The 23,868-nt window shown below is 41.6% G+C and overlaps 2 protein-coding genes across 3 annotated transcripts; both read right to left on the bottom strand.

Annotated features, from left to right (window-relative positions):
- Window positions 1-1,234: 1,234 nt before the first annotated feature.
- Window positions 1,235-16,702, bottom strand: ogdhl (oxoglutarate dehydrogenase like). 2 transcript variants are annotated; one of them, XM_034551914.1, is made up of 22 exons: window positions 16,481-16,702; window positions 15,958-16,128; window positions 15,019-15,121; window positions 13,288-13,403; window positions 13,043-13,197; window positions 12,442-12,588; window positions 12,270-12,360; window positions 12,011-12,190; window positions 11,782-11,910; window positions 11,175-11,354; window positions 10,943-11,095; window positions 10,246-10,348; window positions 9,980-10,108; window positions 9,254-9,404; window positions 6,396-6,523; window positions 6,145-6,323; window positions 5,932-6,003; window positions 5,189-5,314; window positions 4,237-4,309; window positions 3,979-4,142; window positions 3,728-3,882; window positions 1,235-3,632 (listed from the first exon to the last, which is right to left on the bottom strand). In XM_034551914.1, the coding sequence occupies exons 1-22, from the start codon at window positions 16,700-16,702 to the stop codon at window positions 3,509-3,511; spliced, it is 3,051 nt and encodes a 1,016-aa protein (XP_034407805.1). In that variant the 3' UTR covers window positions 1,235-3,508. The 2 variants fall into 2 exon arrangements, with proteins under 2 accessions (XP_034407805.1, XP_034407806.1); XM_034551915.1 differs by lacking the exons at window positions 11,175-11,354; window positions 13,288-13,403; window positions 15,019-15,121; window positions 15,958-16,128; window positions 16,481-16,702.
- A 2,759-nt stretch (window positions 16,703-19,461) lies between these two features.
- On the bottom strand, window positions 19,462-23,862 carry LOC117744423 (poly(ADP-ribose) glycohydrolase). The gene is made up of 4 exons (XM_034552684.1): window positions 23,834-23,862; window positions 22,648-22,753; window positions 21,263-21,391; window positions 19,462-20,594 (listed from the first exon to the last, which is right to left on the bottom strand). The coding sequence occupies exons 1-4, from the start codon at window positions 23,852-23,854 to the stop codon at window positions 20,416-20,418; spliced, it is 435 nt and encodes a 144-aa protein (XP_034408575.1). The 5' UTR covers window positions 23,855-23,862; the 3' UTR covers window positions 19,462-20,415.
- Between the last annotated feature and the right edge of the window lie 6 nt (window positions 23,863-23,868).

Here is a 23,868-nt window from a genome sequence, read left to right as displayed (position 1 = left end):
GACTTATCATAATTGGATACATTTAGTGTTCTACTAAAGAAGTATTAGATCACATAGCTTTAAAAAATATATATACTTTAAAGTTTTAGAGTTTTTTTACAAGTGTAGCAAAAGAATACCAGGACACATGTCAGAGAGGAGGTCATGTTAGCAACAGGTGTATTGTGTGTGACAGTTACACAGGTGAGGTGGCGATGCAATGACCTTATGAATCTAATGGAGTAGTAGAACTCAAGAACTCCCGCCTTCAGGGTCTTCTGGGTAAGTTTATTAGCTTGTCCAATTGGGATACCAAGATGTTGTGTCTTTTTTGACTGTTTAAGTGAGGTCAAACAGTGTTTGTCCAATATGTATATATATATATATATATATATATATATATATATATATATATATATATAACACTCATGTGCAACCCAGTAAGACAACAGTTACTTCGTATATAAATGCACTTATGATTATTTTGATTATTATTTTGATTGCTGCATGAATTCAAGTGTGCTGTTGGTGAGAGGTTCATCACTGCATTATTAGCTTATCTTGTAGGCTGGTCTTTTTTAGAGGGGGCATGTGTCAACCATTGCATATTCGAGGGCTATGTTTATTTAATTGTAATTCCTAAATTATGCTTATTATCACAAACTAACTGACACAGACAACCTGATTGTATAATTCCAGCATATGTTTACAGGTGGATTTCTGAGCAAATAATGAATATGCCATCTGTAGTCCATTGTGTTCACTTAACCAGATGACAACTTGGGAGGTGATCGTGTATGTACATGATGCCACTAACTGGTTTCTGCCAAACCGTGTCTGAACAACAGCTACTGTATGGCATAACAGTAAATGAAAACAATAGCACGGTAATATATATATATATATATATATATATATATATATAACTACAATTAAAGCAGAGTCATACAGCCTGCAACCTGACTCACACAGTCACACAGCAAAATCTATTTCAAGTCTGCTGACACAAGACTGGTCTGGTTTGGTCCAGACCAAGTAGCCTTCAGTAAGTCGCACAACATCTGAGTGTATTTGTAAAAAAAAGAGAAAAGAATGGATGAATTCTCGCTTTAAACCATTTTACACTGTCAAGCATCATCTGCAACCAAAAATCATGACAAAGCATCTTAATAAACTTAAATATATTTTATTGCATATTTTATTGCATATCTCTTAATGCCCACACCAATTTGTAGACATCTTTTTTTCAGTGAAAAACTAACACACATAATCCAAATTTGAAATAATGAAATATGTATAATGACATCTGTGCATGGCTTAGGATAATATCTCCCAGCTGAAAGTTAAAAAAAGTTAAGCTATAGTATAGCACAATAGCTAAACAGGAAACATAACATTTCTAAGCACAGTGGTAACTAATATTTATTCTGTTAAATACCTGGGGATTTTAATGTGACAGCCAAGCATCAATATTGTTCTGAAAGCATCCAAAGCGTTGCTGTATTTATGTGTGCGCATCCCTCAGCCTCCAAAGAGGAAGCCGAGCCTTATGTCCTCAAAAGAAAACATGGCTGCAAGTCGCTGCGCCAGCTGGCTCACGTCTCCTGGTGAAGTGAGGTGTGACAATAAATACTCACTCCTTCACTGATAGCTAAGGTAGCCAAAGCAAGTACAGGCACTAAACCTACTGATGTGTTCAATTTAAAAAACGTCTTCATACCTGCGATATGTATTTTACATTCATTGTTTAATTACACCAGTTGGTGTGCGTCTCATCGCTTCTGTTACTCATCTACAAAAATCAATACAAATACAAATCTATACTAGTATTAGATAATAGTATTCAGCATGGCAGCAATAGAGATATCAGTACGAAAGCTATCTAAATTGTGTGAATTTTATTAGGGGAATAAAGAGTGCACTGTTGCTACTTCACCACACAACGGTGACAATTATGTGACTTCTATCTGATGTTGGTGTTATGGTATAATGACAAAGGGTTATAGAGGGTGATTTGAGGCTCTACAAATAAACGACTTGATTTCACTTGACGTGGTCAGAGGACGACAATGTGTCGTTCTCTCCCATGTCACAGTGTTTGGGATACCCGCGAGGCCCCTAGGGAGACCAGTGCGTTACATTTTGCCCAGTTGTGCTTCACGATGCTTTTCACATCATCGTTGTTGCAGGTCGTAAAAGACCGACAGCTATTATTGATCGAGTCTTAACAATGATCGCTTACTAAATCTCAATAAACATAAATGTTGTGCCGTCTGATCCAGGAAGTCAGTTAGCGCTGTCGATGTTTCTTTCACATGATATTATTACGGGTTGAAACTATATTTACAACACAAAAAAAAACTATGCTCCAGATTGTCATAAAGCTTAAAGAGTTTTTAAATGTGACAATTTGCCACATCAAGACTTAATAAGTAGACCATAATGGTTAGCGATGAAACGGCACCTTCAGTCTGTTTCGGCTCTGGTTCTCAGTTACAAGTACTCATTTACAGGACCTCAGTTACACGTCCTCAGTTACAAGTCCTCAGTTACACGTCATCAGTTACACGTCCTCAGTTACAAGTCTTCAGTTACACGTCCTCAGTTACACGTCCTCAGTTACAAGTCCTCAGTTACACGTCATCAGTTACACGTCCTCAGTTACACGTCCTCAGTTACAAGTCCTCAGTTACACGTCCTCAGTTACACGTCCTCAGTTACAAGTCCTCAGTTACACGTCCTCAGTTACACGTCCTCAGTTACACGTCATCAGTTACAAGTCCTCAGTTACAAGTCCTCAATTACACGTCCTCAGTTACAAGTCCTCAGTTACACGTCCTCAGTTACAAGTCCTCAGTTACAAGTCTTCAGTTACATGTCCTCAGTTACACATCCTCAGTTACAAGTCCTCAATTACACATCCTCAGTTACACGTCCTCAGTTACAAGTCTTCAGTTACAAGTCCTCAGTTACAAGTCATCAGTTACATGTCCTCAGTTACACATCCTCAGTTACACGTCCTCAGTTACAAGTCCTCAGTTACACGTCCTCAGTTACACGTCCTCAGTTACACGTCCTCAGTTACACGTCCTCAGTTACACATCATCAGTTACACGTCCTCAGTTACACGTCCTCAGTTACAAGTCCTCAATTACACGTCCTCAGTTACAAGTCCTCAGTTACATGTCCTCAGTTACACGTCCTCAGTTACAGGTCCTCAGTTACACGTCCTCAGTTACAAGTCCTCAGTTACACATCATCAGTTACACGTCCTCAGTTACAAGTCCTCAGTTACACGTCCTCAGTTACACATCATCAGTTACACGTCCTCAGTTACAAGTCCTCAGTTACACGTCCTCAGTTACACATCCTCAGTTACACATCATCCGTTACACGTCCTCAGTTACAAGTCCTCAGTTACACGTCCTCAGTTACACATCATCAGTTACACGTCCTCAGTTACACGTCCTCAGTTACACATCATCAGTTACACGTCCTCAGTTACACGTCCTCAGTTACATGTCCTCAGTTACAAGTCCTTCCCATGGAAGGCGCTCAGGTTGAACGCTGTCTCCATGAACCTCTTCAGCTCATTGAGGTGGGTGGACTTGCTCCCTGTCGCTGGAGCAGCTGCAGGGTCCCGTCCTACATACCTGAAATAAAACATTGAAGGTTTGTCACCGGATCCTCAAGCCAAATGATTCCAATTCATGAACCGATCAGGTGGCAAGTGAACACAAACCCATACCAAACTGGCTTCCTGTTGGCCACCACTGTGAGGAGACGCGGTCGGACGTAATCATAGTAACCCATGTTCTTGTGCTCCTCCTGACACCAGACCAGCTCAGCGTTGGTATATTTCTCTGCCTCTGCTCTGACCAGGTCAAACGGGAATGGAGAGATCTGAGGGGGGAGGTCGAGGAATAAGTTGAAGAGGAAATTGTGACATTGTATCACACTTATTTCAAAATCCAGTGCATGCGCTGAGGGATTAAACACCTGTTCAAGTCTGATGATGGCGATGTCTCGCTCCATTTTGTGCTGTTTCCTCTCTCGAGCCAGTTCATAGTAGACTTTTCCAGTACAGAAAATCACCCTCTTCACTTGATCTGGGTTTTGACTCGCAAGGCCCTCGTCAGGAATCAACCTTTTAAATTTAGTGCCTGCAGACATTGCATATAATATGTTGCACCAATCCAGTCAACATTTATGAGACATTTTTACAACACATTTTACTGAGACAAAGTAACACTCCACCTTCTGCGAGCTCATCAAAGCTGGACCTTGAGTCAGGGTGCCTCAGCAGAGACTTTGGAGTGAAAATGATCAGCTGTGGAAAAAAAATTAAACGATTCCGTCAATGACAAACAACAGATTGATTCTGTCATCCATATCTTTTTTGGGCGCTTTGAAAAAAAAGTTTTAATCTCTTTTCACGCTAATTTGCTGCCACCATATAGCACGCAACATCAGTGTTGGGAAAACAAAATATTTCTTTAAAAATCAAGTAAATAAAATCCTTTGTGCTTAGTCGACCAAGTCCAGAGTTTTTCATAAGCACAAACAATATTATCCCCTATTGGGCCCCTCGCTAATTTGCTCAGGAAGTCATTTTCTCATGCTTCGCAAAGCATTGCATTTATGTGCAACAGGGGATCAGTTAAGACATTCACTGTGGCTGAAAACTGTGAGAATGAAAAAAGAGTTGTGCATATACACAAATGGAGAAATGCTTTATGCCCCAAAACTTTATCCCGAAACTAGCTCTACTTTAGAGGTTCAAATTACATATCGAGCCACATTTGTACTGCACCTAAATTAGTGGGTAAATACTATCAAGGGTTCTGCATCTTTCTGAAAACTGAGCTCCTTTTTTATATAGAATTATATCATGACATAGTAGTTTTGACAGTTTGTCTCTTAAGAAAAAGAAATGAAGAGATGTGAAATGGGCATAACCCCAGTTTGCGCCTGTTATGTTGTCATGTGAATTTTTGTTTTTGTTTGTGTCTGCAAGGAAATAAGGAATTGTCTTCTATGCATTAGCAAGTCTTGTCAGATGACCATCTGGACGTTTTACAGTAGTGGGCTTACTGGATGTGTGTGGCTTAGATGCAATCTATGCTGAATTTCAAATGTAAAATCAATAATTACAAAACAAGCACAAACTGGACACATAAAATATAGTAAAGACGATGTTACACTTTACCGGTTTTCTGAATGGTAGCAGAATCTGCCGCCTGAGCACATGACAGTAATTAGCAGGCGTGGAGCAGTTTACTACAATCCAGTTACAATCGTACAGCTGCTGGACCTCAAAATCTCCATTGAACTCCTTAAAAAAATTTAAAAAAATACAAAGGCTTTATAAAGGTTATTGATTCTGAAAACAGAAATTGTACTTAATGTAGAGTTGTGGAATTACAGAGTTGTCTTGTTGGTTTTAGCCATGTATTTTTCTCATAATTTGGCAGGAGATGCGGTGCATGACTGTATCAGTGTACTGTGCATGCACGCACGCACGCACACGCGCGCACACACACACACACACACACACACACACGCACACGACAGATCATGTTAATCCCTGTGTGTGCTCCATCTAATAGTTTGATCAAAATCACATTTGAAGATGAATCTTGTGAGCTTCTGCTGATGCAGCCCACTGCGGTTCCCTCCTTGAACGTTCACTCATACCAGCGCACCCTTGGGACGAGTTACTGCTGAACACCAACTCTTTGGAGGCCATAATGAAGAGACTTTTCAGCTCTAGAGAAATTGGCAATCCTCACTTAAGCAATTACTTAAGTGGTCATGCATCAGCATAGCCAATAAAACAGGAAGCTATTGGATAATAACTGCAGCACACTGTGTGGTGGCTTAGAGTGTTTGCATTAGGTAATTATGTTCCTCAAATTAGAGCCATAATGTAAATCGTACAAGTGAACATACAGGGAAATGATCGGGATCATCTTTGCTCATCTGCAGGAAACGTTCAGGTCGAGCTGATGAATGTTCTGGGCCCTGAAGAGAAGAACAGCGTATGACACATGATGACAAAATGGAAGAGGAATAACACTAAAACAGGTATTCCAAAAATATCCAAATTTATCTGTAAATACTACAGAAGGACATTGTACAAACTGCTTTATTTTCCCTTCTCACCATTCCCTCCATCCCATGTGGCAGCAGTAGGACAATACCATTGTTGCGGACCCACTTGGCCTGACCCGGGCTGATGAACTGGTCAATGATACACTGGGCTGTGTTGTGAAAGTCTCCAAACTGGGCCTCCCAGAGGATCAGAGCATTCGGACTCGCCATAGCGAAGCCAAGCTCAAAACCTGGAGTCACAGGGATCATTATATGGAGCTACAGAAAATGACTGATAAACTAAAGCATGCAATGTGGCTTACCCAGCACTCCATACTCTGATAAGGAGCTGTTGCAGACAGTGTAAGGAGCCTGGTCTGCCCACAGGTGATTCATGGGAACACAGATACGTTTGTCCACCTCTTGGTCATGCAGAACATGATGACGGTGACTGCAAAACATAAGAGAGGCAGAGACAGAAAGGTCTTAACCAGGCTTAAAGAAACAGGAATGAAGCCATGCTATTGGCTATGTGAGCTTGTACTTGGCTTGTGCTAACATGCTCACAATGAAAATGCTAACATGCTAATTGTCAGAAGTTATAATGTTTACAGTGTTAACCACACCGTCATTTGGATTTATACTTTGGGGACCGTGACAATCCATCCAATAGTTCATGAGATATTTCAGGCCATATTAAAGTGGACAGACATTATATTTGTTGGATATAAACAAAAACAATCACACAAATAAATGTAAGAGGCTGTGACACATTTTATAGAACACAGTTTTCAGCAGGGCTGAAATATATGATTATTTTTATAATTGATTCAATTATAAATTGACAACACATTATTTGTATTATTTTTTTACTTGATGATTAACACACAGTAAAATAATTTCTTTACAAGCTTCTTAACGCAAGAGATGCAGGGTGCACACACACACACACACACACACACACACACACACACACACACACACACACACACACACACAAAGGCTCTTCATGAAGACTGCCCTCCACTCCCCCCATCTTCAGTCAGTATGAGGCCCAACAGGAGTTGATGGGAGCAAAGAACCAAGCGTTAACAAACTCTAGCAGTCCGCTCGCTCCCAGTGCAAGAATCAGCCTTCCAAACCAGCACGATCAGACAATCACTTACACCCCTTTAACATCACTTTAATGACATCTACACACACACACACACACACACACACACACAATGCAAAAGGTTATGTAACGGTCATGCGGAAGAACTGCAGGAAATAACCAAAATATATTGATTATTATCTTGAACATGATATATTACCGCCTTGAAGACTAGATTTCATGATGTGGGTCCTATGAATAACATCACCCATAATTGTGGACTAATGAAGGCATATCATTTGATCCTTGATCCACATTCGTATATACACTTTCTGTTCAAGAAATCCGTTGATGAACAAACAAATTCAAGAGCATCCAGCATTAATTGAGATAACGCACATCATTTCACATTTCATTTTCTCGAACCGCTTGCATGCAATCCAGAGGACCCAAAAACCTCACGAGAATAAGGTTTTTCTCTGGGATTCCTTCATAAAGTGTGCCTCTCCTCTCTCCTTTCTTTCTGTCTTTCTTTCTTTCACATACACAAAAACACTCACACATTCTCTGCCTGGGGGCCCCATTAGTCAGGGAAAAGGGTGCATGGCGCACGCAACCCACCCAAACACGACGACAGAAGCCATTAGTGCACGTTGTTACGTACATCACAGAAACGAAAACAGACCCACTCAACTGTAACATGCCAATATGCTCAGCTGCTAAGAACTATGAAGGGAAACAGAGTAGTGGGGGATGAAAAAAAGTGTAGGTGGGGGAAAAAAGCAGGACGAGGTGGTAAAGAGGCTAAAGTATACCTGAAGTACAGTAAGAAAGAAAACAAATGACACAATGTGGACTCTCAACTGACACGGAAGAGGATTTAAATGAACAACAGGTGATACTGAGATGAAGGGCGGAGTCTTTGACTGCTGTCATTTTTGTCAGCCAGGCAAATTACCTTGCTGGAGGGGACAGCGGATGGGAAGTAGTTGATGTCAATAGTAAATGCGAGGAAGAGAAAAATCCCCATAGCCTCTGGTTAGTTAGTGTGATGTATGTTGCTGTGCGCTGAGAGAGAGGGGGATGAGGGGGGTGGTGTCAGTGAAGATGGGCTGGTGGAGAAATGATAGGGGACAGATGAGACAGGCACAGTGAAAGGGGGAGCTGGTTTTTCTCATGTGTCACTCGTCCCTCCGTAACATGACAACACGACGTGGGCTTCACAGTTCCCAGGAGACGGTGCTAATGTCTTCTGTCTGTCAGACCCTTTCCCCAATTAGTTAATTCACTATTTTTAGGTGACTGTTCTTTACCCTTAATGTCCGGTCAGACTCAACAAATGAGACAATTTTTGGGACAATATTAATTTACATAATTGTTAGGCTAGGTGGTTAGTATAAAACATAATCACAGTGTTATAAGATATAACGATCCAGTGTTGTACATTAAATACTTTTTTTTTAACGCTTCGTGAGTAAACAACTCTTGATTTTGGGCAACACAGTTTTCCCCAGTTTTTTTTTCATATTATTTTGCCATTTTTGCCTTTATTTGAAAGAGGACAGTGTAACAATGGGGGAGAGAGTGGGGGAGGGGTGGAGGGGGGTTGTGACATGCAACAAAGGTCCCAAGGCCAGAATCAAAATGACAATGCAATTAAATTACAGCATGCGCTTTAACCATTCAGGCTACCAATGCGCTCCAGACAACACATTTGTGGAATTACAAAAAGATAATTCAATTTCATCTCGATATAATTTTGGTCTAAGTTTGTTTAGCACCAATTAGCAACACGTCTTGTAAGGAAAGACAGAGCTAATTTGTGACCTATTAAGGGAGTTCATTCAGCGAGTGAAGAGACTTCATGAGGACTCTCAAGCTATAAAAACAGATAAAATCAATGAACCTAAAATGCTCTGTTTATTCACTGACTACACTCACTTATTACTATACTGTGGTGGCAGAGAGGGCTCTTCCTGGTGTGGGAGCATTGACGCAAGAAGGCATGGATGTTTAAAAAAAAAAAAGATTCATATAGATCCTTGTAGAGGTAACATTGATTTCTCATTTGGGTTGACATGGACTCACCTAAAGGTGCCTCGCTCTACATCCTGCCCGCTGAGTCGTACATGAATGCCATCTTTGAGAAGGGAACCAAAGGCCATGTACTCTCCTAGAGCCCAGTCCATCTGTCGATTCTTCACCAGGTCAGCTCGACCACGCAGGATACGAGACAAACCTAGAGAACACACACACACACACACACACACACACACACACACAAACACACACACACACGCACACACACACGCACACACACACACACACACAAACACACACGCACACACACACAAACACACACACACACGCACACAGACAGACACACAGACACACAGACAAAAATGAAACCAAGTGATTTCTTCGGAGGGCAATGGGGAAGCGAGTGTAAAATGCAATGGACTGACGCACTGTGTTGTAAATAACATTAAAAACCCTTGTGGCAGTCTTAATTGTTATAGCCTGCGCCAAATCAGCTGTGCAGGCTCAACACCTGCTGTTAGGAAATGATGTGTTTACAGGTGAACTGCTTTAACAGACTTAATATCATCGCTGCAGACAACAAATGAAGTAATCATGGCACTGAGGTTGAAGTGTTTTAAGGATCTTGGTCCTTCAGCATCATGTATCTCGTATCCTGCAGTAATATGTGCTCTTCTTTCATTGAGAAGCTTTCTAGCACAGCATATCAGTAGGACGACTGTCATCAGATATTTCTGTCCACTCTATTCTCCAGCACACAGCTACTAAACTCACCAGGATGGATCTTAAAGTCTTCCAGAGGCACTGAGCTGGCTGTCTGGCCAATATGCTGCAGGACCACCTCATCCAGTCCTGTGGGGACACAGCTCATGCTCCTGGGCTCTCCCTCAGCCGTGAAGAAATCTACAGAGAGAGAGAGAGAGAGAGAGAGAGAGAGAGAGAGAGAGAGAGAGAGAGAGAGAGAGCTTCAGCACAAACAGAAAGAAGAGTCAATCAAAAATATTATTTTTCTTAACTTGAATTACAAAGGAACAATGTACTTGGCCAGGGGGAGTCGAGCCAGTGTCGAATGTTTAAAATCTTTTCATCCTTGGAGCTTGTGTATGCCTCCTCACATATCTTGTCATATTTGGCAACTTCCTCCTGCAACCAATGCCAAACGCCACAAATTAACTGATGCACAGTTTAATTACTACAATTAAAGGACTACAGCTAACCAACACTGTGTGTAAATGTGACGCAGTGGAAGAGAACAAGAAAGAGAGAAATATTAGGAGGAGAGAAGTCTCCACTGGCAGTAATGGTTATACCTTGTAATATTACAGATGAGTCCAAACAGCAGGCCACACAACAGAAAACAATGTCCATCAAAAGCCAGGAAGTATTTCTCTGACATCGGGATATAAAAAATAAAAAAATGTCAGAATGGATGTTACGATCAAAGATTCTGTTTTGGATGAAGAGCCTGAACAATTCCATTGAATGGCGCAAGAAACTGAGGTGTACTTCAACTTCATTGAGCAATATATTCTCTATGTGAGGCTCTGTGAAGCTAGGTGATTGAACTGAGGCAGTAAATTGAAACTCAAATCCAGCAGTGCTGGCGCGACACATTTATTCGAAGGGTAATATCTAAGCGTGATTTAATGCACATAGTTTTGCGGATGGTGTACAGTATGCAGTAACAGCTACCAATATACAGTATTTAACAAGTGCAAACAGCATTAGATCACACACCTCATATTCCTGCAGTGTCACCACTCCATCTGCAATGAGCCTGTCGGAGTACTTTTTCAGCACACGCTGCTGCCGACGGATCTGTTTGTACATCAGCGGCTGGGTGAACATGGGCTCGTCCATCTCATTATGACCAAACCGTCTGTAACAAACCTGTAAATACACACGCAGGAATCATGTCTAAGTGTGCACCTTTAATTGTATTTCCTGTTAAGATTTGGCTGTAACTAACCAGGTCAATGACCACATCCTTGTTGAAGGTGGTCCTCCACTCTGCAGCCACCCGACACACGTACATGACAGCCTCGGGATCATCGGCATTCACATGGAAGATGGGTGCATTGACAACCCGAGCCACATCGGTGGGGTAGGGGGAGGAGCGAGCCACTCGGGGGTCAGTGGTGAAGCCAATCTGAGAGCCAACAATCACACGCAAAATTTGACATAATTTAGAGGCAAGTATCACATGCAAATGTATTGACATAATGTTCAGTATAACAAAATACGCATATGTATTATGACTAACATTGTGAAAAATCGTAATGTTTAAAAAGAAACATTTAACAGCTAATTTTCTTAGTTTTGACTCTAATTTAAACAACACACTTGTATGAATCAATAAAAACGATATGATCACACCTTCAGTTGCCAAGCGATAGTGAATTATTGTCCAGCCCCAGTTATTAATAGTTGCAGAAGTAATAAATATCTAGTAGTAACAGTGAGGTCATTAGTGTTAGATTAGTATGACTGCCATAACATGTGAGTACATTATAAAATATATGCATTCTAGTAATTGGTAAATGGGTCAGGTCACATGACACCAAACACTTCAATACCTGGTTGTTGACCACCACATGGATTGTACCATGTGTGGTGTAGGAGGGGAGCTCACTTAGGTGGAAAGTCTCATACACAACTCCTTGTCCAGCAAAAGCAGCGTCGCCATGCATCAAGATGGACATCACCTGTTAAAATCACAACAGGACAGAGTAGCACAATGTATCGCGAATGGAAATCTATATGTATGGCACCAAACAGAAAACAAGCCAGTGCAGTAAGTGTTACCTTCTTTCCCTGAGTGTCTCCTCTGTAGAACTGCTCAGCTTTGGCCTTGCCCTGAACCACTGGATCCACTGCCTCCAGGTGGGAGGGGTTTGCCATGAGTGACAGAGTGATGTTCTTGTCTGTCTCACGGTTAATCCTCTCGTGGTACATCCCAAGGTGGTATTTAACATCACCCGACCCCTACAGGTGAAGAGAACCGTTTATGAAATGCTTTCCTCTGATACTTTTCCACACCGCTACGCACCTGCAGTTCCCTTACCTCATCAACAGCCTCTAACTTGGGGTGAAACTGACAGAAGATCTGCTCCAGGTCCTTACGGATCACATTGGCCAACACATTCAGTCGACCCCTAAATCAAGTATGGAAGGACAAGAATCAGCTGAAAGCACAGATTGAGCTAAGATGCGAGCAAATGTGTAATACACAGTACCGATGAGGCATCCCCATGATCACGCTGTCGATGCCAGCAGCGCTCGACTTGTCAATCATGGTTTTAAGGGCAGGGATGAGCACTTCACAGCCCTCTAGACCGAAACGCTTCTCCGATGACCACTTTCTGGCCAGGAAGTCCTCAAACCTGGGCAGGAAACATTTTCAAATGTAAGAGTACACTACTACTGATTGGTAATGATGACGTAAAGAAAATAATTATGGGAGCAAAACTACGGTTTAGAAAACAAGAATTTAGCTTATATATTTCAGTTCCAATGTGTGTGAGTGTGTGTGTGTGTTTGTGTGTGTTAATAGGATGATAACCCTGCAACAGCATAGTACAAGCAAAAATACAATAGGAAGTGTATTCACATAAACAATCACAGATCACTTCTAGGAAACTTCAGTAGCTCTTGAGATCATTCATCAAAGATGAAAATTAGCTCACATGAAGAATAGGGTGTTGATCTCTCCAAATATATATGTGTGTGTGTGTGTTTTGTTAATGTTTTGTGAGGCTCTGATGGGAGCTATAACTAAAAGTGAGGTATTGTGCTGTCATCAAAGTGTAAGTCAGTGTATGTTTATTAACTGCTGACCGTGTGGAACTGATCAGGCGGGCTAGCAAAGTCCTCTTCTCAGCATTAGTGAACCGCATGATTCCTGGAGTCTCAAATTTCTGACGAATCCACTGACACTGGTCCACGTTGTTAATGAACATGAATTCAACTCCTATGTGACCGCAGTACGACGTCTGAAAAAGAACAGGTAACAAACAAATAACATTGTAAAGTTTCATGGCTCCCCCCCATCATTAACACATGTATGAAAACTAATAAAATACCTCAAGTCTCCGTATGATCTCTTTAAGAGGAAGAGTGTTGTCTGCTCCTCCGATGAAGGAGGTGGGGGGAAGTTGAAAGCTTCTTTCCAAGTCAGACTCATCAAGACCGTAGAAACCTACGATGACACCATGGGAAACACAGGTTTGTTGAAGACTTTTGAGATTGAATAACGCATATCCCAAGTCTTGCCAAATATAATCTCCCTCCCAAATTTTAGTTAAAGTAATGTTTTATTTATTGATATGTATGTGTTTGTACTGTGCTACACTATAAAGGAGGGAAGCTGCCAGCTTACAAGGAGCACTATTTTAATGAAAATCCAAAGTTTCAAAAACACCCAGAACACATAATTTCATCAAGCACAATAACATTTTATAGCGTTGCAGTGATTTGAAAAAATAATAACCAACAGATAAGTTGTTTTAACCATAAATATAATTATGTAATGTCATATCACTCTTAAGAATGGACTTTTTTAACGAACAGGACAGTCATGCTCCCTGCAGACGGTGCAGTAAATTAACTAACATGTTGATCAAAGTAGATTTGTTTTTGATGACAAAAATACTGTCCAAAAAAAAAGCTTGGTTATGAAATAAAAACAACTTCCAGGATGTGTTTTGGCAGTACAATAGCAGGACCTGTGTAAATACAGCATCCGTATCAGAGGACCCACTTAAGTGTCAGTGCTGACGAAGCCCACCTGAGAGAGCTGGTCAAGCTCAAGATCGCAGGCAACATAAGAGGAGACAGGTGCAAATCATATTAGGAATACAGCAAAGACGAAGAGGGCTAAAAATAGACTCTTGTACTATCAGCTGACCAAATAAGGGCCCACGGAGGCTGTCATTAGCTTTCATTAGGGAGCTATAGCCCTGGTAGCAATACATAATGCAACGCTATGTCCTGACACACAATGATCACCGATCATTGTACAGCAGCCAACAGAAACAATGTCTCTCTCTCTCTCCTCTTTACTCGCTATTACTGTAGGCTTCGATCGCTTTCAGTGGCCGTCCCGCATCCACCGATCCTCAGTCCGCTGAATGAAATGGAGAATGACAAGAGCTCGGCCTAAGATTAATGACAGCATTAGGCTGACCAGCAAGTAGACAGACTTTGCGGGGAAACATGATGGGGCCTTTTATACGGAAACACCACTAACACTCTCGAGTCTGATGATGAGTTATGCAACCCTGGGTGTGTGTATGGATGCACCTGTATAAGCTGTATAAACCCTCATTGGGATTACATTTTTTTTTATTGTAATTAAGTGGGGGAAACATTTAAATCCAATTTTTGTCATTACGAGGCAAATGAAGCTTTGTAAGTAAACCCGCAAATCAGAGTAATATGGTTATGACTGTTAAACAAGTATCTTGGGGTAATTAGAAGGAAGGATTTCTATAGTAGGAAGCTAATTAGCATATTCACTGCCTGTGGGTTAACTCCATACGCGTTTTGTTATGGTGGATAAAATAGGGAGTTCTATACAATAAGCACACAAAGTTTAAAACTGAAAATATATAAGTATTATAGTAGACCTGTATTTTGATGACAAAACATGTTATTGAGACATGTGTTTTTGAAATGATACAGCCTGTTTTACATGGGCTTCATGGAGCATATGGTTATAAAAAGACTTGAGTAAATGAAGATAATCTCTTTCTTATAATTCAGGTAGGCTTTTGTGAGGTGTTTGGTATGATTGCTGGGGCTGTAAGGCTCACCTAATTTATCGATAGTGGTGATCAGGTCGGAGGGAACAAAAGAGTCAAGGTCAGCCTCCAGAATTCCCAGAGGGTCTAACTGGGCAACATGGTGACCACGAATCTACACAGAGAGACAGACAAAGATGAGGTCAATAAAAGATACGGTGACAGGGGAAAGAATAAGATTTAGCAAGGGCTGCCATCGGGATGCTGAGAGTGAACAGCTGGAGAATAAGCTAACACTCAGTTATAGGTCAGCCTCTCTAAGAAAAGATTCTCCCCAAGGGAGTGCTTTTATGTCTATGTACATGCACACACACACACACACACACACACACACACACACACACACACACACACATACACACACACACACACACACACACACACATTCCCACCAGGATTGCAGCAAACTGGGAATAAAAGTGATGCATTTGCCAAAAGACAGAATTTAATAAATCCCTCAGATAGCTCTTCGAATTAATTTGAGGTTGAGAGGAAATGTTACCACCTGTTTTGTTTAAGTAGTCTCTTTGATAATTCCACTTTTCAAAAAGCAGCAAGGGTAGTTAGAGTTAATCTTGCAATTTGCATAACCTCGTGCAGTGACAAACAAATTGTGTATTCCTTTTAATACAAGGGCATACGGTATAAACAGCTTTCATTGCCAGATGCATCTGTTTTGGCAAGTCGAGTGGATTTTGTTTGATGCATTTTTTACACACACGTCAGAGATACAAATAGTCAGCCAGTTGTGGCTCGAGGTAGATGACTTTACAATTTAAACGGATGCCCATGAGAGATGTGATACATCTTTTAATTTGTAAATAACATACATTTATTATTATACAATCTGATGTGTGTTTGTGTGTGTGTGAGAGAGTGTGTGTGTGTGTGTGTGTGTGTGTGTGTGTGTGTGTGTGTGTGTCACAGCTGGGCCGGGTGAGTGTGGAGTACCTGGTAGGCTCTAATGAGAGTGTGCACGGCCAGGTGGTCCTCCACCACTTTCTGTGTCATGTCTGGTGAGTGGGGCAGCGCTCGGCCTTGGAGCAGAGCGGAGAGGCGTCTCTCAACCGCCTCGCCAGACGGACTGGAAGCCTGGGTGTTACGGAAGAATGTGTCCCAAGACTAGAACACACCGAAAGAAAGATCCAGCACCGCAAACACAGACCAGGAGTATCACTGGTGCTTACTGACTGCTAGGTTGGAGATGATGGGACAGAGAAACGCTGGACAGGACCCTAACCCTTTCAGCAGCAGCCTCTGTTTAGATGCCCAAATTAGCTACCAGCACATCCTCGTGCACCCAAATAGTTCCCTTTTCAAGACCAACACATGGCAACAGCAGTTCATGGTAATGCAGCTGCTAAACCCACTCCCACCCAATAATGTGTGCTGGACATGGTCCCCACTGAAAATGCCCATTAATGGGCAAACACATCTAATTTTGAAATAAATGGCCCATCTTGCACTCTGCTACCTCGTGGACGCTTGTATGATCCTCCAGCCACGCAAAGTACATCTGCTCCACATAGCTGGAGCTGTTGGCCTCCGTGGAGAGAACAGGCGCAGCCCTGGAGGAGCAGCCTCTCCTGGGGTCAACCCAGCGCCTGGCCGGGCCACCTCCACACCATCGCAGCCACTGACTCCCTCCAACACCGCCGCCCCTCAGCACACCCGCTAACGCCCGAAACGGACTCATAGCTGGAGAGACGCACAGTGGAAGAGAACGTCGGAGGGTTAGAGAGTCAACAATTCATCTCGATGTTTTAATTGACAATTTAGCAGAACAGGTGTGCATTACAACCTCTGGATGGGATATTTATGAATGTCACACATCAAGCAATATATTCCAGCTGCTTAAACTGTAGGTTACGCACATGGGCAGAGCGCATATATCGCACTATATTAATTGCGCACCTCATGAATGAAATGACCTTTACATGCGTATGCTTCTGATGGGCTTTCCGCTGATTGAAGCGACATGTAGGCTACGTAATGTAAAACCTCTGCGAGACTCAATACCGCCACGTAACGGCCTGCGCGTTTGTTTCTGCGCAAAGTCTCTGCAGCTGCAAGAAGCGCGTGACCGCGAACAGCCAAAGTGCGACGGTCTGCCGCTGCAGCAACTAAACTACTAACGTTCTCACCTTTTCCTGCAGGATCCTTCACACGCTTCTTCAAGCTACAGTGTTGAAAGCAAAGCCAACCCACTGCCTATTTCATCCTGGGTCTATTTCCCCTTGACCACTAATCCCTCTACGTCAACATAAATCCCCATAATCTCCCCTCGTCTCTGCGTCTCGCGCCGTATCACGGGAAATAGCGCAGTAGTTTAAAATGGCACGCACGTTTTACTTCTATACATTAATATTTACCTTAGACACTTATTCTCATCGCCGGAGGATGTAAACAGGACAGGTATCTGTGAAGGTGACAGATCCAAGTGCACGGACGGCTTGACACGCCCCCTCGCGTGCCAGGTGGCGCTTCCTGTGGCCTGCGAGCAGCCTGCTGCACCCAAAGGTGCTGGTGGTGCCGCGGTAACGGACCAACACAGCATCTTCAGGGAGACAGAGAAAGGACAACACTTAATTATCTTTTTTTTTTCTTAAGTGATAAAAAAACACACAGACACAGAAACCCCCTTATTATTTTGTTTGTGTGGTTTCATTTGTAACAGCAATCAATGTTATAATCAGACTACTTACCGTAATCTACGAGTCCCTCCACACACTTCTCATCCAGACAGGTCATTTTTCCCTCTGTTACATCATGCATATGTCTTTCCCCTCAGTGTTAATTATATAAGGCAATTAAACTTTTATAAAGGCTGAACATGAGTCATTTGAGCAAGTGGTTTCAGATTGATGGGCTTCTACCTTGAGTGGATTAAACAATAAGATAATTGTCCCTGCCTCCCTCCAGCCTCTGTCATTCCTCCCTCCCTCCCCCCCCTCTCATTCTCATCTAGATCTTCATCATTCATACTTGCTGGCACAGAATGAACAGATTATCAATCATGACAAACACGACACAGGAAAGGGGAAAATGGAGTGGGCATGAGTTGCAAGAGGATCTACAAGACACAACAGTGTAGGTATAAATATCATTGTATCACATGAATTAGATCATCGTCACGTTTTTTTTCGAACTAGTAATTTTTCTCTTTCTCCCCTTTCAACAACAGCAAAATGTCTAATTTACCCAATACAATATATGTATTCACTTAATGCACAGCCTACTTTAACCAAGCAATAGAAGCAAACCCACAACAACAGCATATATTTTCTATGCATTAAGTCTGAAACAAGACACAATAATGCTCAGGATTTCCTTTTTCAATATTTACATTTGTGTTTGCTGCTGGTCTCCGACTGACCTGGAGAACGTATAGGGTCAGGCTGAAATGCCATTTTGTTGTAGTGATTTCGCCGCCTGACAAAGATGGAGTGAAGACCAGTTACTTTCTGGCATTTTATTAATAGTGTTCATCGATGAAAAGAACTGTGCCGCTGGGTAACACTACAGGCTCAGCGTTAAATTACATCCTGTTTTAGAATAATTACATCAGTAGACAGGCCAAAACAGGACCAGTGGGAAATTAAACAAGTGACAATCTCTCTAACCTTCTATTTTTGTAGACATAAATTGTTTTTTAAATGTGAATAACAGTCAAGATATGTCATAATTGTTGACTGTGGTTATTTATTTGTTGGATTTGGCTGGCACATTCAGTCAATAAATCCAGGAGGCACCGTTACCCTAAATAAAGTTCATCTCCAGGTGACCCCGGCTCACAGCAGCCATCAGTCAGGCCTGCCGAACCACATTGACTTTGTTCCGGGTCCACAGCTCAGTACAAAAAGCGGGAGAAGCAGATAATGTGTAATCCACTTACCCTGGCCAAGCCTACACACCATTTATGGAAGTCCACGTCATGAGGTTATTTAGGAGCCGTAATTCATCTAATAAAGCATGTTTGGAGGCCAAATTAAATTAGTCTGAAAGCCATTGGTACACGTGCTGTCACAAAAATCAATCACATTTCAATATGATTAAATAATGTATGATTTCGTGAAATTACGTGACAAATCTGTGGTGCCGAGGCACGACTACAAACATACACATAAGAAAGAAATTAATTTCCTCTGATGAGTCTGAAATAATTATTTCTATATTATCTATGAATACTTCTATTACCATCGTATTATGATGTAAATAAACTACATACTGAAAATACAGCAGATTGGCCTCAAAAGGTGTGAGTTAACTCAAGTGAGGCTATACAACCATTACCATTGTTTGCTTGTATTGTAGGGATCCTTTGATCTTTAGGCAACAAAAAAAAAAATATAGGCAACAAATATATATATTGATTTCAGCAGAGAAAAACTATTTGATCAGGATATACTTTATTTAAGAGTTCAACCTTAAAAACTAAAGAACAGTACTATGCAAGAGGTTTACAGCCTTTCGTTTTATTTATGATCCCATCATTAAATAAAACCCACACTGGCAATCAGAAAATACAGTAAATAATAAAAAATATACGTTGAGTAAACGTTGAGTAAAAACATTAACAAAAATAACATTTTCCATGCAATTATTTATTTATCCGCTTACCCTTTATTTATGTGTATATACAGTACAGTAGCATTACTGTGCTTAGCAGTGAATATATTTGAAAATAATTAAGTTACTCCGAATATAATCAAAGGTCATAAAATGTAAATCCGCATAAATCAAATGCATCTGTTTAATCTAAGATGATTCTCATACTGGTGACATATTATAGTTGGTTTTGATATTAAAATAAGGACAATATGTGAATTAAACATCTACATCTTAGGGGATATAAAAGAGTAGCCTGTTTGTAGAATATTTGATAAATAAATGTTACCCATGCATAGACAACATTATGGCATCTCATCATCTCTCTGCATTCAGGAACATCACAGAGTATGGCAAATAGACAATTCATCCAAAAAAGAAGCAAACACAATATTGGACAAGAAAACTAGGGATGATCGTCATGTCCTTGATTATCAAGTGTCCACAACCATGCATATGATGAATATTTGGCAATATTTGTAATTAGTGTACAAACTAAATTATTCCACATCACATTTAGGATAAAGAAAGGCCTAACAGCAACCAGGATTTACTATTGCTCTAAGTCTCTGAAACATTTCACCACATGTAGGTGACACACAACAAGGCTACCATCAACGAGAAAAGGCAAAACTGTGTGTTTGGTAGTTTGTGTTGGGATCACAAACTTAAAGGGAGTATGTGTGAGAGAAAAATGATTGTAAGCACAAGGCTGAGCGCACATTGAGGCTTTCGGGAACCTGGAGTCTCTTTTACATGAAGAGACAGGAGGAGGGAGGCTAAGTTGCAGCTCTATCCGTATTAGTGAGAATCTGATGTTACAGGGGACATCCCAGAATCCTTAGAGTCTGGGGCATCGGCGGCTGCAGGGGAAGAGACTTTCTGGTAGATGAAACTGTAGAGATTGACGTCAGGTCGCGTCGTCTGGCAATTCTGGCACATCAAACTCGAGTACTGGTTCAGAAGGTAGTACAGCTTCCCTGGAAGGGAAAAGGAGAGAGGTGAAGATAGAGAGAGGATGAGAGACAGAGAGAGGGGATGGCACAGGGGTCCAGAGAAGAAAGAAATATGGAGGGAGATAAAACAGGATGTGTGAGGAAAACGTGGACTATGAGGATAAACAGGTAGTCAAAGAACGAGCAAGAGACACAGAAACTGTACCAGAAGAAAAAAAAAAATGAAAGCGTGTTTGGGCTCATTTATAAATCAAGCACACATACACACAAGTCATGAGCTTTTTCTCTGTAGCTCCACTTTACGAAATGGATGGCTAGAGGGGAATTTCTCTGAAAGGCTTCAATAAATGTCAGCGGAAGAAAAATGAAAAGAGTGGGAGGGGAGAGGCTGGGGTCAGTTCAGGCAGTAATCCACTCTGCGGCTGAGGCTGAATGGATGGGCTGAGGAGCAGAGATGGCCCATAAAGTGGAATAACTTAACATTGAGATGGACTCTTACTTATGCAGACTGTCCCTGAAATGACGCCAGCAAGGACAACCTCCATGTGCTGCACGAGCCTCAGCTGGTACCATTTCCATTCATGTTTATTATGCAATTTAGTGTATCGGCTCAACAGAGGCAGGACTGACAAGAGAGTCTCACCCCCGAACTAAAAATACTAAAAACATTTGTTCTTGTGTGCGAGTCTTACCAACAGTGACTTGTCTCTCGGTGAGGAAAGTGTGTATTTCATGAACATCCCTCATAAGCTGAGCATCTCCAAATGTGTAGTACGCCACGTCTCTCCCAGCCTCTGCTGCAGCCATCAACTGAATCAGTGCTGAAAAAGTGAGAGGGTAAAAGCTAAAAGGGAAATCCAGGCAACAACAATTTGCCACATTAGCATCATTAGTATCCTTCAGTTTCAGAACGCAATCATCAATGTGTAATTGACCGCTGAAAAGAAGCTGAGGAAACTAGGTAATTGGTCAATAAGCTGGATAAGGTAGGCCTTCTGGCAGAAAAGAACACGAGTGACAGGAGCCATTTGTATCAGAAGGATAAATAATCCACCAAAGGTAGCAGAGCCTCATCAACCGCCCTCAATATTTTAGCCCGTGCAAATGAGGTCTTAAGACCTTTAAATATTTAACATAATGGATATTGATTCCAGATTAAAAACACACAAAACAAACATCTCTTCCAAAAGGTCTATATTCTTAACAACAACATAACAGCTCAGTTCTATGTAACTACCACATCTCAGTTCAGCTTCGGGACTGTAAGGTAAAATACATTTCCATCTAAAATATACCAGCTATGCTAATTCCAGGGCTAAAGGGTGAGGGTCGCCGAAAGCTAATATCATCCTCGGGAGTTTGTCATGTCCGTGGGATCTATTCAACGCTCGCTGCAGAGGAAATTAACAGCTTCCATTCTAATTGAAACTGTACAAAAACATACCCATGCTATTTCAATCACATTTGAATTAATAATGCAGGACATTCATGAGAAGATTTGGGTTTTTAGTAAAGCACAGCCTCCACTAATGATGAGTACTAACTGCATAACAGTTAATTAAAATGTTTGAAGACATTGACATTGAAATACACAACTGGTCAACATTTGCAGAGTGGTTTACAGGAGGGGACAGTAAGGGGCCCCTGCTTGTGAAGAGTGATGGTGTGTAAGCCCGCAGAGTACTGCATCAGCCTGGATTTATTGGGCTTTAAATCAATTGTCCTTTTAATGGAAAACATAAATGTGTGTCAGGTGATCTATAAAAGGGAGGGACGGGACAGGTGAGTGACACCCTGGGAGAGCTACTAATTGACCAGAGGAGATTGGGAGAGAGCAGGAGCTTCATTGGTGCGACAAGTAGTCCGGACGAATAACTGATCCCATCTGAGCTACTTATATTTACCTCCTGCTTGAGAATCCACGATAAATATTTTAATATTAAAACAATGTTATGCATCTCCTGACCTATACCTGTGGTACCATTTCAGCTCTCATGTCTGAAAAAACTTCACACCAGTTATTCAGTAATTTCCTTCCCTCCATCTGGAAGCATGTTTGTAATTCAGCTAATGATACCTTTGAGCCGTGTGTCTCCACCAAAAGCCCCACAGCCCCAGTTGCCTGTGGCTACTGCAGAGAGGTGCTTGCTGTTGACGTTGTTTCTGAAGAATCCACAGTATGCCTGGGATAAATGCAAAGAGAGTCAGAGGAAGGGAAGGTGGGAAAGAGATAGAAATAGAGAAACTTGTTCAATATTTTTCTATGATCTGTTTATACAATATATTCTAATTATGTGTGCTGTATTGAGATATGCAGCATACAGCAGTGTTGTTTTCAGTTTGGTTGGTTTCATGTGGGATAAATATCAAGAAGTCACAATGTTTAATTGCAATAAAAGGAAAAAAGTTTATAATCTTGAGCTGTGAAGCATTATCAAAACCAAATCATTCAAACAAAAAAACAATCTATCTACGTATGAAAAGCAAGCTCTATGTCATCATATAATACACTTTATACAATCTTAGCAAAAGCAAAAGGAAATTCAACAATAGCCCTCTTAGCAGCTACCGAGTTGCAGCGAGGTACAGCAGTGCGTGTCCTGGTCGTTCTGCTATATTGTAGCGGTTAGCCAAACAAAAAAATATAAAAAATAGAGCCAACTGTTTTCCTCCATTGTGTGTGTGGCAGCAGAGCAGCGGCTGGGGGTCAGCAATGCACTCAGCAGTGTTAGCGCTAGCGGCCCCAACCTACTGAGTCAGTTCAGAGTAGTGACTGAGGAGCCAGTAGGCTGGCAGAATAAAACAGACAATGAAAGGTGTTTTAAAAAAAGTGTGATTCACCGCAACCACGAGTGGTCCATCCAAAATAATATGCAGTTTACTTCAGCAGAATGCAAGGTTAGCCGTGGACAAACACAGAGCTGAACACACACTCACGGCCAGATTGTATGATCGTATGATTCTCCTGATGGAGATAATGACACTTCGGCAAATAGGTGTTGTAAAGTATAGTATCGGTCCAATAAGCTGTCGGTAGCCCTGAGATCAATACAGTGGTCTCTCTCGCGCGGGTTGTTATGAATCCCACAGCAGTTTTTGGAAAGACACACTGTACACAGCTGGCTGAGGCGGAGACGATTGGTTCGGGTTAGGCATTGACCGGTACCTACATAGACACCTGGCCAGCCCTAGCTCCTTAATGCTACGCAGAAGGGGTCTTGCCAGGAAAAGCATTGGGATTCATAATAACTCCTCTCTCTCACCTTGTTGAGTTCTCTGGTCATCTTCTCAGGGAGAA

The sequence above is a fragment of the Cyclopterus lumpus genome, chromosome 15 (assembly GCF_009769545.1).
Source record: "Cyclopterus lumpus isolate fCycLum1 chromosome 15, fCycLum1.pri, whole genome shotgun sequence".
In the NCBI taxonomy this organism is placed as follows: domain Eukaryota; kingdom Metazoa; phylum Chordata; class Actinopteri; order Perciformes; family Cyclopteridae; genus Cyclopterus; species Cyclopterus lumpus.
This window is presented reverse-complemented; position numbering and strand designations above follow the sequence as displayed.

Coding starts and splice junctions, on each gene's coding strand:
- ogdhl (XM_034551914.1), bottom strand. CDS start 16,702: ATGAGTCCGTTTCGGGCGTTAGCGGGTGTGCTGAGGGGCGGCGGTGTT. Junction 6,324..6,395: donor ATCAGAGTATGGAGTGCTGG/GTAAGCCACATT, acceptor CTGTGACTCCAG/GTTTTGAGCTTGGCTTCGCT. Junction 3,883..3,978: donor CCATCATCAGACTTGAACAG/GTGTTTAATCCC, acceptor CTCCCCCCTCAG/ATCTCTCCATTCCCGTTTGA.
- LOC117744423 (XM_034552684.1), bottom strand. CDS start 23,854: ATGACCAGAGAACTCAACAAG. Junction 22,754..23,833: donor TGACCAGAGAACTCAACAAG/GTGAGAGAGAGG, acceptor CATTTATCCCAG/GCATACTGTGGATTCTTCAG. Junction 20,595..21,262: donor CGAGAGACAAGTCACTGTTG/GTAAGACTCGCA, acceptor TTTCCCTTCCAG/GGAAGCTGTACTACCTTCTG.